General features: G+C 46.6%; 1 protein-coding gene across 1 annotated transcript in view; it reads left to right on the top strand.

The window, feature by feature from the left end:
- The window catches only part of LOC127677226 (inactive polypeptide N-acetylgalactosaminyltransferase-like protein 5), a 39,171-nt gene that overhangs the window by 12,450 nt on the left and 11,266 nt on the right, over window positions 1-15,455 (top strand). The window contains exons 5-6 of the mRNA XM_052172369.1: window positions 4,207-4,456; window positions 13,108-13,225. Of these exons, the coding sequence (XP_052028329.1) occupies window positions 4,207-4,456; window positions 13,108-13,225 (368 nt within the window). The remainder of the gene's footprint in view (window positions 1-4,206; window positions 4,457-13,107; window positions 13,226-15,455) is intronic.

Raw genomic sequence — 15,455 nt, 5'->3', positions numbered from 1 at the left:
TTCCATAACGCTCCCACACTTACCAGCAGTGGGGCCCAGGTATCCCAACACCAAAGCCTGTAGAGAGATTTCACATTCAAGCTCCAGCCATCATGGCATATGGGGGCTTTTCCTTCCTGCAGAGGAACAATCTTGGAGACCTCCATGTCACAGCAGGCTTAAATCTTTGATCTTCCATTGCCTCCAAAATATTCCCATCCAAACTGTCATTTTATATGGAAGGCAGTCTTTTACCAAGGCTGAGGCACCAGCCCCATCACCAACTGAGTGTCTCTAAGGAGACTCCAAAATGGAGTTTGAGACGGACTTTAAAAGATACCAAGATAGGCTCCATGGAATGTCCTCCACAAAAGCTTTATTAGGGACGCTATAGCACCAGCCCGTCGACAGCAATGGGACCCCAGCGGCCTTCCCTTGCAGAAAACGAAGAGAACATCTTGCTGTAAAGTGTTGCCAAGGGTAGGTGGCTTCCACACAGCACGATCGAGCTCTTGTGCTAGGAGTCAGTAAAGTTATCACTCCAGGTTGTCTTGCACTCTGGAAGTGGCCAGAGGAGGGAGAAGGGCTCCATCTAGGGAGGGCCACAGAGGGCAGGGCTGGATCTGTGGGGCTGAAGCTCCTGATCTCACACTGAGCAGGAGACCACATCTGTGCAGGAAGGCAGAAGGCCAGCTGACAGGCGAGTGAGCGGGCTGGCAGGCTGGCGGGCTGGCGAAGCTAGGGCCTGCGGGCTGTGTGCTTACTCACAGGGAGTTGTCAATGCTTGATAGCAGGATGGAGTCCCCAGACGCCCTCACGAACCTCTGTGCCTTGGCACCCTCCACTTCACATCCCTCCTCCCCTCTTTCTGTACCCCATGCTAATTGCATCTACATTCAAAAGAAAAACTGATTTACAATGTTCTTTTCTTGTATTATTTTCTTATGTTTTACTTTACTGGATTCATAGAATGGATAATATAGTTTTGTTCTTTTTTACCCCAAAATCAACATAAAACAGATTACCTGTGTCAAGGAATTCATGCAAAATTGATCAATATGTTGTTTAGTCACCTTAAAAAAAATCTAGACTTATGGGATTGTTTGTTTGGTGTGAAAATTTCCAAACTTTAAAGCACTCTTTAAGAATGTAATTACTTTGTGGTAATTTAGATGAGGTGTCCCTTTAAGTTTTAGGACTGTGAATATTTGGTCCCCAGTTGGAAAGGATTATGAGGCTGACCTTGCTGGAGGAGGGGGAGGCTTTGAGCCTCCCCCATCTGCAGCTCGCCCTCTGCTTCCGGTTTGTGGGTCTGGACCTCAGCGGCCACTCTAGCACCATGCTTACCTACTACAGCTGTGGTCCGGCCATGACGAAAGATGGGGCCTTTCCCTCTGGAACTGGAAGCTCCCAATGAAACGTTTCCTTCTACAAGTTGCCTTGGTTACGGTGTTTTATCAGAAACAGCAAAATAACTAATATACACTTATTATTAGCTTAATTGTTTGATGGTTATGAAGTTGTATCAGTAGAAATTTGGTGTTTGTGATGGTCGGTCACTCTGCTCTCGGAAGGGACACGATTGGCTGGTTGCCCCACCCTTCTTCCTGCCTCTGGCCCTCCACAGTGTGCCTCTGGCCCTCCACAGTGTGCCTCTGACCCTCCACGGCGTGCTGTGCCTGTCTGTGAGCTAAATAAACCCTCTCATCACAAGGGAACCAGGGAGGAAAGAGATAAGCTTGAAGTAAATTTGAGTTAAAAGAGAACTATGTTTCAAAGCTTCCAAGCCTCTAAACAACCATGATCACTTTCTGCGTTTCTCCTTTGTCCTCTGTTGTTTCCTGTTCCTCCTGGCTCACCCTCCCTCAAGGGCACTTCTCTTGCTTCAGACACACCAGGTATGTTCCTGTCTCAGAGCCTCTGCACATCACCTCCTGGGATATCCTCCCAGTGTCGGGCATGTGGGACCTTGTGACCAGGCAGGCATAAGGGTGGAAAGGTTGAATGAACTAAAATCCTGTGAATCTCAGAATTGAGAATGCAGGAGAGGAGCCATTCCCCACCTGCCTCTACCTACTCTGGAGCACATAAACACAACCACCCACGAGGACCATGGGCACTCGGTCAAGCATCATAACGCCTGGAGTTCTTCTCCATGCTAATGAGGCATCTAGGGGGCCCAAGCCAATGAGCTTCCTTTCCTGAGCATTCCTTCCCGAAAAAGATATTTAATCCCTGGTTCACCCTGAATAAATTGTATGCATTCACATCCATCATCAAATCAACCAGTATGAACAAGTAAGGATTATCTCTTCATTAAGGATTATAGCGAAGAAGTCCTTTGTCTTGAAGAGCTACACCTAAATTCTGAAGGAAGGCCTTTTCCCTTCCATCCCCTCTGCACTCCCGGAACTCTGAACTAGACCAGATTCTATCCATGCAGGCTCTGTCCTTCTTCCCCTTGCCTGGCACGCAGACATCTGGAGGGAAAGGTGCACCCATGGACTCCATACCGACGACACTCAGGTACCCAGAGAGGAGAATGAGAACTCCTATGGACTCCCCACTTCCGACTTTGCCCTGCCTTCTCCTGGGGGCGTGGGGCAGGCACCCCAGTGGAGAGGCAGCACATGGTACAACATCCCAGGGCCTGCATGACCTTATTTTATTCAGTTCCCTACTTACAGGGATCTTAGAAGGTCTCTCTTTCACTTTATCAGAGAGCGCTTTCTCAACCAACCTGCACAGTCACCCTCTTTTATACATAGGCGATATACCCAAGCCCCTCAGAGGACGTCTAACGTACTGATGCCAAGTGCGTGGTGCCAGAGACTGCCAGCTGATGCCTGAGCCGACCTGTTCTATGTCTCATGTCTTCTGCTGCATCACTATAATTGGTAGCCATTATTAACACAAACACTCCCAAGCCCTCTCAAGTCCCTCTGAAACCCAAGACAGCCAAGCAGCTGATTGGCAGGTGGTGTACACAGCATAGACATTGAATGAGGGATGATTTATGTGTCGTGTACAACCTAGTAGGACAAGTAAAATTCCATCACACTGATCAGGGCAGCGTGTTGTGTAAAAGCTATTTGTTTCTGTAATTTGTCATTAATAGTCTCAGACTTCAGTTGATCCCAGGGATCTGACACCATGGAAAGCAAAACTTAGGATATGAAGATGTGGCTGTCTAAAGATACCACACCCCTGCACCTCTCTGCCCTCCTGTTATAGACGTGGACTAGAGTCCAGATGGCACTCTCTGAGATTTCCAGGTTCTGTGTTCCGAAACAAAGAGTTGGAGGTCAAACGCAGGCATCGTGTCTCAGGTGCTGTCACTGTTGCTTTGTTTGTTTGACGCAGGTTCTCTCAGGGACCTGAAAATCATCAAGTACATGAGGCTGGCTGGCTGCCATTCCTCAGGAATTACCTGTTTCCAACACCCCAGATCCAGGACTATTAAAACAGGTCGCTGCACCCAGATAGCTTTTGGTTTTTAAATGTGGAGACAGGGATGAACTTAGGGGTCTTATGCTTCTTAGGCACGCGTGTAAGGACTGAGTCACCTTTCTGGCCTCCTGAAAAGATCTTTGTAACTAAAGCTCTTCTTGGCCATCTACCGCTGTAGAGTTTTCTCCGAGACATTATATAACCTGCAGCTCTCCGCCACCATACATGGAGTCTCACTTTTTTGGGCTTAATAAAACATGTATTCCCCATTTCCCTTAATGCAACTAAGGAACCAAGTCCATAGGAAATATGCAATGAATACTCACCTTGCATCCAGCTTGCATTGGGATTGAACACCTTCCCTCCAGGAGACTGCGCTAGCTAGTTTTGTCATCTTGACAAAAGCAAGAGTCATTAGAGAGGAGGGAGCCTCTGTTGAGAAAATGCCCCCAAGAGGGCCCTGGGCAAGTCTGCAGAGCACTTTCTAAATTAGGGATGGCTGTCAGAGAGCTTAGCCCCTTGTGAATGGCACCGCCTCTGGGCTGGTGGCCTGGCTCTCTAACAGAGAGGCTGGGCGATCTGATCCGTGAGAACAAGCCAGGAAGCGGCTCTCCTGCACCCTGATCCCTGCCGTTTGACCGCCTTTGGTGATGGATGATGTAGAAATGTAAGCCAAGCAAACCCTTTCCTCCCCAGATTGTTTTGGTTATGCTTTTTAATCACGGCAACAGTAAACTCTAAGACAAGGACCAATGTTAGTCTGTCTTACCTTCACAGGGGACATCCTGGTGTTCTTGGACAGTCACTGTGAGGTGAATAAAGTCTGGCTACAGCCCTTGCTGCATGCCATTGCTAAGGACCACAAGATGGTGGTGTGCCCGATTGTTGATGTCATCGATGAGCTAACCTTGGATTATATTGCGTCACCTGTTGTAAGGGGAGCTTTTGACTGGAATCTGAATTTCAGATGGGACAGTGTTTTCCCATATGAGATGGACGGCCCAGAAGGACCAAGTAAACCTATCCGGTAAGATTCTCCTTGTTTGGAGAACTGTAGTAAAAATCAATATTTTCTTTGTCACTTCACTTCTCTTTCCCCACTCTTCGTTTTCTCCTCTTCTCCCCCCTCCTCCCCCTCTCTCTCTCTCTCTCTTTTTTTTTTTTTTTTTTTTTTTTTGAGATAGGATCTTTCTATGTAGCCCTGGCTGCCCTGGAACACTCTACACAAGGCTGGCCTCAAACTCACAGAGCTCTGCCTGCCTCTGTCTCTCGAGTGCTGGGATTGCAGGTGAGTGCCACCACGCCCGGCTTGCCGTTTGTTTCCTATAGTATCGAATGCCAGATCTAGTAGATGCTGAGTTTGTTTACGTGGCATTGTGCCTTGTGTCTACCTCCAGGAAGCTGCCATGGCTGTTGAATGCTGCCCTTATTTCCAAGGCCCACTGCATGTGGTGTGTATGTGTGGTGTGGTGTATGTGTGCGCATGGTATGGTATGTGTGGGTGTGGGTATGGGTGTGCGCTCGCGCGTGTGGTGTATGTGTGTGTGCATGTGCTGTGGTATGTGTGTGTGTGTATGTGTGTATGTGGTATGTGTATAATATGCATGTACATGTGTGTGTGTGTGTTTGTATGAAGTGTGCTCACATATCTTTGTGTACATGTGGAGATCAATGTTGGGTGTCGTTCCTTGGGACTTCCCTGGTTTTTGAGACAAAATCCCTTACTGACCTGGAACTCACCAAGTATGATAAGACCGCTGGCCAGCAGACTCCAGGAATCTGCCCATTTCCATATCTTCAACACTGAAATTTCAAGTGCGTGCAACCATGCCAAGATATTTTTTTGATGGGTTCTGGGGATTAAATTCATGTCCTCCTGATTGCAAAGCGGGCACTTGGATGACTTAGCCTTCCCCCTAGCCCTGGGCATCTATCTTTAGGTCCCAGGATGGAGTTGTCTGATGACCGAGGAGCAAACTGCCACAGTTAGGAAGTGTAGACATCTTTGTCAAATTCACACAGAAAATCTGTACTCCATGTTTCTGGGTGTAGCTTCCTAGGTTGAGAGGGACATGATCCTCCTACCTCATTTGTCTTGGAAACTGGATTTGTAAATGTGAACACAAGACACAACCTTGCAGGCTAGGAAACTGATGTGACGTGCACCGCCTCTCAGTACTAACCCCTTTGCTTCTCAGGCCAGGTAGCTGTTTCCTAACCATGTAGTAGAGCTGTGAGTCTCACACAATGCTCACACAGTGTGATGAGAATTGAATGTCTATACAGTTAGCCACTTCATATGGACGGCCACCTCCTGGATCTCTCATCTTAGTACTGCTGGACATGACACCCTGTCTGAAGGCGGCTGTCCCCTGCTGGCTGTCCCCCCCCCCCCCCCACTCTGCTTCTCAAGCACCATCCCTGCAGAGATCGTTCCTCTCGGCCTTCTCCCTCCCATTGCTTTCCTCCAGCTGATGCCTCGGTCTACACCCCACCACACTGCAGCCATACATATGCAGATCTTTAAAGGCACCAAACCACTCCCACTCTCTGCTCCTTGTGCCTTCCCAGGAGCTGAGAACTCTGCCAAGGTTGTGCAGACAGGAGCCAGTGCTGGGCCTCATTCCTGGGCCGCAGTCCTTGGCCTCACACCCCTGTCCTCACTCACCGGCCCCTCCCTGGTCCAAACCTTGACTGTGCCCCTTAGCTTATGTGCTGCCTGGCCACACCTGGCCATGCTTCTCTGTAAAAGCAGTCTTGACTGAAAATTAAAGAATGAAATTCAAACAACTTGGGAAGTCAAAGGGATAGTTGTAAAATTATATAGTAGTTTATAGAAGAACACTCTGTTATATTATATTGTTCTGAAGTGTGGCCACACAGGAGCAGCCATCTTCCTAAGCATTCCACCCCCCACCCCCCACTTCCCCCCCACCTCCCACCCCCCACCCCCCCCAGTCCCAAGAAGCCTATCAACAGATACCTCACACTGCCCCTGCCTATTCCTCTGGCTGTCCCATAGATCAGTCTTTCTCAGCCCATGGTCAGGAGGTGAGCCCAGGTGCTGACTCCCTTTCCTACCCATTCTGATGGTACAAAGGCTAGATGGGCTCCCTCTTGGATGTGCATACAGGGAGTAGCAGCATGGCACTGCGAGGGCAGCCGGTCCCCATTGTTTGCTGGCATCTGTAATCACAGTCGTTGGTGACTCCTGACACGCAGCCCCAGGAACAGTGCAGTCGGAATACAGACATGCTGCTCTCTCATTAAAAACATACACAACTTTACTTTCTTTTTCAATTGAAAATAGATTCTTTTATTTTTATTATGTATTCTCTCATACATATCCCAACTCTACTCTACTCCTCTGAGCACCCTGCCCTCAAAGTCCCTCGATCTCCATTTCCTGTTAAGAGTTGACAGACAAACAGAACAAGATACAATAAGACAAGGCAAAAGTCCTCATATCGAGGTTGGACAAGAGAACCCAAGAAGAGGAAAAGAGTTGCAAGACCAGGCAAATGAGTCAGAGATGTGCCTACTCCCACTGTTGGCACTCCTCAAGAACACCAGCTAACAGCCATAACGTGCATGCAGGGCACCTGGTATAGACCCATGTAGTCCAATGCTTGCTCCTTCAGTATCTGTGAGCCCACGTGAGCCCTGTTTAGTTGATTCAATGGGCCAGGGTCTCCTGGAGTCCTCCGTGCCCTCTGACTCCTACAGTCCTTCCTCTTCCGCAGTGTTCCTCAGTCTCCGAGGGGAGGCTCCTGATAGAGACCTCCAACTTAGGTTCTCTCTCCTCATAATGCCTGATTGTTGGTTTCTGCCCCGTAATCATCTGCTGCCAGAGAGGAAGCCTCTCTGATGACAAATAGACAAGGGACTGGGCTGATCTGAGGACAGCAGAAAATCATTAAGGATTATTTCACTGATTTTTTTTTTTTTTTTTTTTGGTCAGTCGTGTTTGGTTCTACCCTAGGTCTCGAGGCTATCCAGTCTCTGGGTCCTAACAATCCAGGCTAGGCTCCCTCTCGGGGGGCATGGACTCCTCCTCAGAATCATTCTGATTTGCTTTTCCCTGATGGCTAATGACGAACATTTCTTTCAGTGTTTCTGTCCATTTAAGATTTCTCTATGGAGATTCCTCTGTTTAGATCTGCACCCCGTTTTAAAGTGGATTATCTGGTTTGTTAGTGTCTAGTGTCTTGCATTCTTTATATGCTTTGGATCTTCCCTGCTCTGCAGGCTGCTGTTTTGTCCCATTGGTTTTTATTAATTGCTGATCTTAGTGCCTGCACTACAACTTTACTTTCTTTGATCCCACTTTCTGTCAACTGCTGGGTCTTTTTCTCTCTTTTGTATCACAGGCAATAGAAGGAGTTGTTGTATATATGTACTTTAAACTTTGGTGTTTTAAACTCAAGTTGGTAAGAATTTGTCACCCCTTGTGGCAAAAATATGTGATCTTGTGACCTTATTTATTTATCTATTTACTTTGAGACAGAGTTTCTCTCTGTAACCCTGGCTGTCCTGGAACTCACTCTGTAGACCAGGCTGGCCTCGAACTCAGAAATTCACCTCCCTCTTCCTCTCAAGTGCTGGGATTAAAGGTGTGCGCCACCACCGCCTGGTGTGACCTTCTTTTCAAAGCCCAGTTTCAGTTTTCCTGCCTTTGTGTCTGATCCACTGACTGCCATCTTTCCTTTGCATATGCCTGTCCCCTATCCCCTCCCCATACCCTCTGCTCTGTAGGCGCATCACCTTGAAGTGCTCAGGGACCAGAGCCTGGATCCTCTTTCTACTGTAAGTGTCCATGATTTCACCTAAGAATGGCACCCCAGACTCAAACAGTGTGTATACACAAAGAGTGTTTTATTCTGCAGGGTCCAGCACACTGGGGTCTCCCATTACCAAGATAGAGAGGCAAACAAGTAATCAGGCAGGCCTGATTTAAAGCACAGAATTCTGGGATAGATGAGCTTTGTCTTACTCTGTCTCTAGGCATTCCAGAACCATTATGGGGCCTGAAGGCTGGAGCCTGCGGCTTCTCCATTAGTAACTGACTTGGCTGGGCTTGCCCAATTCTTAGGCCTAGAACCCTTAACTGCTGATTTGACGCCTGTCATGGACTCAGCGTAGCCTTCTCATTACCTCTGCCCACATTGAACTGACCTTTAATCCATTACACATGACTCACACAATAATTGATTTTTAACTTGAATCAGGGCCTACAACTTAGAGGCAGGACTGGGAGCCCTGTCTTCAGTGACCCCTGCCATCAGTGTCTGTCTGTCATCAGTGTCCATCATCAGTGTCCATCATCAGTGTCCCGCTGTCATCAGTGAACGTCTGTCACCAGTGTCCCTCTGTCACCAGTGTCCCTCTGTCACCGGTGTCTGTCAGTAGTATCCGTCTCTCTCTCCAGTGGAACAGGCAGATCTTTTGTGTTATTCATATGCATGGGACTTCCCTTCTCCAGAAGCCCATGACACTGTATACAACTCTCACAGTTGCTTTTTAAATACTTTTATTTGTGAGGTCAGGAAGCTGACTCAGGAAGAGAGTCACCATCCAGTACACCTGACAACCTAAATCAGATTCTTGTGACCCTGTGACCCACATGGGAGAGGAACTGACCGCAGGAGTTGTCCTCTGGCTTTCTCATGCACGTGCTACAGTGCACACGGACCTGCACATATACTCTGTTCTGCATCTGGACGGCTTTAAAACTCCCTTCTCTGTTACATTAAATATACACACACAAACTAAATTAATATGAAAACTATTGACTATGAGCATAACAGGATCTAGAGTTGCCAAAGAGACAACTGTTGCAGTAAATCTGCAACCCAAATAAACTCATGCAAGGAAAACACAACTCAATATGAATGCAAGCTGCACACCTAGATTAGGCAGATCTACCTCTATACTGCTATATCCCCAACCATAAGGCCCCTTATAACTTACGGTTTCTCTAGGCCGTGTGCTTCTGCTCTGCTTTCCTTCCACTTCTTCTTCTTCTTCTTCTTCTTCTTCTTCTTCTTCTTCTTCTTCTTCTTCTTCTTCTTCTTCTTCTTCTTCTTCTTCTTCTTCTTCTTCTTCTTCTCCTTCTCCTCCTCCTCCTCCTCCTCCTCCTCCTCCTCCTCCTCCTCCTTCTCCTTCTTCTTACTGTTCCCCTTCCCCTTCCTCCTCCTCCTCCTCCTCTTCTTCCTCTCTCTTCTTTCTCTCCTTGTCTCCCCTCCTTCTTTCTTTCCCTCTCTCTCTAAAACTTTCGGCTCCACCTTCTGAGTATGCCTATGAAGGAGGCCCTGACTGTTACTTGGGGGTAATAAGCTCCTCTGTGTGTGTGATTGGCACTGGGCTCCTGGACTGAGTAGAAAGCCAGGTGAAGACCTGCATCTCCTCTAATCATGAAAGTGCAATGTGAACATAGCCTCATGCTCCTGTTACATGACTCCCCTCCTGGACCTGTGAGAGAAATAGCCCTTCCTAGGTGGCTTTTGCTAGGCATTGTGTCAAGGCAATGAGAAAAGCAACTAATACAACTCCCAAACTCATGTCTCCACCACATCCTCAAAACATCCAATTGCATCTGCTGCCTCCTTGGCTCCCACTGAGATGCTGAGTGTACAGCTCATGTTGGCCTGAATGTTAAGCTTCCTCTGTAACCAGGACTTCCCATCTCTGTGGACAGCAACTCCATCTGCCATGTAGAGCATCAACCTAGATTCTTGTCATCTTCCCATATTCTTGTTTTACTCAACAGCAAATCTTTTAGGTCCATCTTCAAGCTAAGCCAGTACCCGGACATTTTGTTTACTCTTATCAGATCACTGGCTTGGCCAGGGTACAATCCCCATTTATTGAGTCTGGCAGGGGTGACTCTATCCTTCACGATGAACTTCTCCTCCCTGTAGCAAGTAACTGAAAGTCTTCAGTGAGTGTGTACTGCTGACATGGAACATGTATGTCAAGACTTGAAAGTTTCAGCCATGGGAGTGATAACCCCACCCCCACCCCTGTGAGGCTTAGGGGGATGACAAAGTCCCTCCTCAAGTCCTAGTGTGAATATTGTCTGTGTGCAGAAATGTCTACCATAGCCCCCACCCCATGTTTAAGGCCTAAAGAGATTCCCCTACAAAGACCATTCTGAGTGAGATTAGCTAAACCTGCCTCCTTTTCAGCTATGTCTATTAACTCTGCCTCAGTGTCCAACTGTATACAATAAGCATACTGAGCTTCCAGAGTGCCATGGGTACTCCATCAGTGCTACCAAAGACTACCCAATCCCAGCTTTTCTGTGCCAGTGCACCTGTGTGTCTGTCTGTCCTTTCTTCATTGTCTTGTTGACACTATTCAGGTTTTCAGGATTCAGGTCATACAAGGATGCAGAAACCTTTCTTATATTGCTTCTGTCACAGTATTTTGTCATAGCAACAGGTAACTAATCTGAGTAGCCCCATCTTTTACTACAGGAAAAAAAAGTCAAAACAAATGTGATGTAAATGTAACACCCAAAATTATACTACTAGTTGAAGACATACTTTATGACATTCAATTACTCAAAGATTTTGTGACTAAGATTCTGAAAAGTACAGGTCATAAAAGTAAAACTTGGGATTACATCAAACTAAAGGATGGGATTGCATCAAACTAAGAGCTCCTACAAAGCAGAAACAGTCAGTGAAGTGGGGGTCCATGGGATTCGAGGAAATGTCTGTAAATAAGTATCTGAGAAGGGATTAATATCCAGAATATATAAGGCACTCAACAAACAGCAAGAGAGAGCTCAATAAAACATAGTCAGAAGAAATGAACACACATATAAAGAGACAGCCCAGATGGCTAGTGGTATGTGAAAATGTCTAAGCACTCCTTTCCTTATCAAAAGATACACACCTAAGTCCCATTAGATGCTAGCTCACTCTTCTAAGTCTTCTGTGGACAAGAATGCAAATAGATACAAGAAAATAGTGTCATAGTTCCTCAGAAATCAAAAGTAGAATAAGCTGGCAGACACCGCGCAGGAAGAGCTGCAGTGAGCCAGTGAGCTCCCTGGAGACTGCTGTGGCTGCAATGAGACGCGCTGGTGAGGCCTGGCCCAGAGCTTCGTCTGAGGACTGCTTCTTGCTCCTGATGTGCGTCCTCAGGCTTGCTGTGAGTGGACACCAGGAGACCCTCACTGCTTGGTGTGATTACTTCCTGGGTGATAGTTCACCCTATTGGGTAAATTTAATGCAGATCAACATGAAGATGAACTTTCCTGAATTAATGATGCTTACATGAATTCATGACTTTTTAGAATTCCTGATTTGATTTAAATAATTTTAGGAGGAAAGTTTTAGTTTTAAGGAGATGGTTTTAGTTGTTTTGCCAGAAGGCTGCAATAAAGTTAGAATCAAGAATAGAATGTGGGCTGGAGAGATGGCTCTGTGGTTAAGAGCACCATCTGCTCTTCCAGAGGTCCTGAGTTCAATTCCCATAGCCACATGGTGGCTCATAGTCAGCTGTAATGGGATCCGACGCCTTCTTCTGGTATGTCTGAAGATAGTGACAGTATACTCATAAATAAAATAAATCTTTTAAAGAAAGTTATTTTTAAAAAAAGAATAGAATGTGTCCCTCCCTCATAGAATAGCAAGTAAAGGGTGCATAATAAGGAATATAATGAACCTTCACAACTGCACTAAGAAGAGAAATAGGCTTGGGACAGATTGTGATCAAGGCCATGTGAAACTGTTGCGTTAAACTTATAATGAGCTTACAGAATGAAAACTACTTTAAACTTACTATCAACATCCTTCTGTAACTCTCCCTTTGTGTAATGGTTTATCTATGAGGTAATTTTTTCTTAGAAAACTTTTTGTCTAAAGACTATAAAAAGCTGAAAGCAATAATTAAGGTTCCGTATAGCCCTTTGTTTCACTCAGTGTGCATATGTTTGTGTGTGCATCTGACTTCCGTTTTTCCTTTTCCTTTCTCTCTGACTCAGGAAGAATTAATAAACTCCAAGACTCTTACCTAGCCAACAAGAGGCCCCCTGAGTAAAAAAGTAAAGAGACCAAATAGCTAAGTTTCTTAATCTCCTGCTGCTATCAGCAGGAGTCAATTGCAAGACCCCATCAGCCTTTGGCCTTCAGTGGCATCTCTGTCCCACTCAGTGCCTGATCCCGTCTGGGCAGCACCCCACCCCCAGCAATAACCCCTGACTAGCAATCCCATCACTGACAACATGCCTAAAGGGAATGAAGTCAGTGTACGCTCATTCTTACTCTAGCACTAACAACAGCCATGAACCAACCTATCACAGCTGAACGGATAATGAAACTGTGGTGTATGGGTACAGAATAATGTCCTTCCAATAAAAGATGACATCTTACCATTTGTAAACAACATGGGTGAACCTAGAGGTCATTCTGACAATTCTGATGAATCAGTCACAGACAGACAGGTACCATGCCACCTCACACAAGTAGGGTCGTCTCCTGGAAGCACAGAGGCCGGGAGGGAAGCAGATCGCAGAGCCCGCGTTGCAGGTGCTTGTGAGCTGCCTGGCTTCTGCAAGAGCAGGGAGACTTCTCAACTGATGAGCCAGCACTAGCAGTCCATGTTTTTAGGAAAATTAGAGATCACTATTTCTCTCAAATGCATTCACTGTTTTTAACTCCTTTCTAGGTCACCTGCGATGTCGGGAGGAATCTTTGCTATACACAGACATTATTTTAACGAACTTGGACAGTATGACAAAGACATGGATATTTGGGGAGGAGAAAATGTGGAACTTTCTCTAAGAGTAAGTCAGACTTTCTCATTTCCCCCATGTGGTTGTGTGAACACACAGAGAGGTGATGGTTCATTTTGTGGTGGAGAATGGAACCCAGTTTGTGCCTACTGGGCAGAGCCCTTTCCTGTGCATCCTGACTTTCATGTGATTACATGTTTTTTCCATGAACATGCAGGACAGTCTGGTGGCACACAGAAGGGCATGCAACAGATGGCAGAGCTCCCGAAAACACTCGATAGGACCATATGCACGGTGCAGAAAACTAGTATTTTAAATCTATGTGGGTCCTTTTCTGGTTCTCTTGATAGTTATAGTCCTCTCTTTCCTGTTTTGTATTTTATTTTCTCTCTTTTCTTCTTCTCTTTGCCCTTCCTTCCTTTTCCCTTCTTTCTGGTAGTTGGTCATTTTAGTCATTGTGGGCATGAAGAGACCTGAGATCATTCCTTAGGTTTCAGCTGCCTTGTGTTTTGGGAAAGCTTTTCATTAGACTAGAACTTGCTTGTTAGCTAAGGCCAGTGATTCCTAGGAATCCTCCAAAATCACCCAGGCTCTCTGTGTAGAGTCCAGATCCTTGTGCTTTTGTGGCAGGCACATTAGTGACTGAGCCCTCTCACCAGTACTGTTTTATTCATTTTTGTTCTTTTTGGTCAAACTTCATAGACTTGCTGTGTATGCACAGATATCTCAGCAATGTCTTTTCCTTCAAGCTCCTACTGGAATCCTGCAGGTCAGTGGAGCCTGAGAGGTAGCCTGGTAAGGTCGAGCTAAGGCTAGAAGACCTGAAGGGACGGCAGGAGCTTTGTCTGCTCCTGACACCAGGCCCCTGTCACTATCTACAGCCCCCATAGGTTTCTGGCCATCAGTCACATAACACCACAAGCCCTTCCTCATGTAGATGAGGCATCCCTAACATCTCAGACCAAGCCAATAGGAAGCACCTACTGTCAAACCTTAACCCACCCCAAAACTGTATATAAAATCCTATCCAGAAGGAATAAAGGTGTGCGAGAGTTACTCCATCTCCATTGGCTGAGAGCATCTGTCCCAAGAGCTGTGACACTGCAGCGAAGAGAACTTCTCTTCTGAACCTTTCAGCACCAGAAGTTCCCCTGCACTCCCCTCACTGGCTGGCCAGCCTTCTTCCAGCTCAGCCTGGCTCAGCCCCGCTTGGGGTCTCAGAGCAGCAGCAACAGCAGAGGAGGCAGCGGAGGCAGTTCCCCTGCTCTGCTCAAGCCTTTCCCTTTCACTTGAACCCTCACACCTGGCCCCCCAAAGATCTCCGAGAATAGCCTTGGGTACACAGGCCTATAGAATCCTCTAACACAATTGTTAGTTTCATGCATCCCCTTCTGACGTGCATAGTACTTTATAATACCCAGACCTCTGGATTCAATCCCAGGGAACCCCTGGGTGAGAGGAAAGACCCAATTTCCAATAGTTGTCCTCTGACTTCCACATGTGAGCTGGGTCACCCACCATATGTACATGTGGACACACACCTGAACAGGCATGTACCCTCTCCCCCAAATAAAACATAAAATGTAATGAAAGGGAAATGTGTCCATTTCTGGCCATACAATCCTCACAGACAGCAAATGACAACTAACTTCTTGTTCAAATGTATCAATTATCCCTAGTCCAATATTTTCAGTGATTCCATTCCTAATGGCTGCTTTGAATCTTTTACCAGGCTGGCCTCAAACTCAGAAATCCGCCTGCCTCTGCCTCCCAAGTGCTGGGATTACAGGTGTGCGCCACCACTGCCCGGCTAGTTTAAATACTCTTAACGACACTGGCCACTGACAACAAAATAAAACTTTAAACTGGCATGGTGGTGCACGCCTTTAATCCCAGCCCTGGGAAGATAGGCAGTGGGATCTTTGAGTTCCAGGCCAGCCAAGGATACACAGAGAAACCTGAAACCCTGTCTTTAAAAACTGGAAAACATAACACCAAACCAAAACAGAAAATCCAAACAAACAAAACAAAACAAAACTACAACCACAACAACAAGCAGCAGCAGCAACGGACAAAAGATTGTGCCTACAAGTGGTTCCCGTGGCTGACACAGCTGATGGTACTCCTGAAGTCCACAGTCACCTGGAGACTATCTCTTGAGAGATCTGTTTAAGCTAGACTCGGCCAACAGTAGAGGAGTTCACCTTCCTAGACAAGCGTTCAGAAGAAATCACAGCCCTGCCCTTTCCTACCACAGCAGTGTCTCCTGAGGACTGTGTCC

This window comes from Apodemus sylvaticus, chromosome 2 (genome assembly GCF_947179515.1).
Source record: "Apodemus sylvaticus chromosome 2, mApoSyl1.1, whole genome shotgun sequence".
Lineage (NCBI taxonomy): Eukaryota > Metazoa > Chordata > Mammalia > Rodentia > Muridae > Apodemus > Apodemus sylvaticus.
Note: the sequence above shows the minus strand (reverse complement) of the source record. Positions and strands in the feature narration are given on the sequence as shown.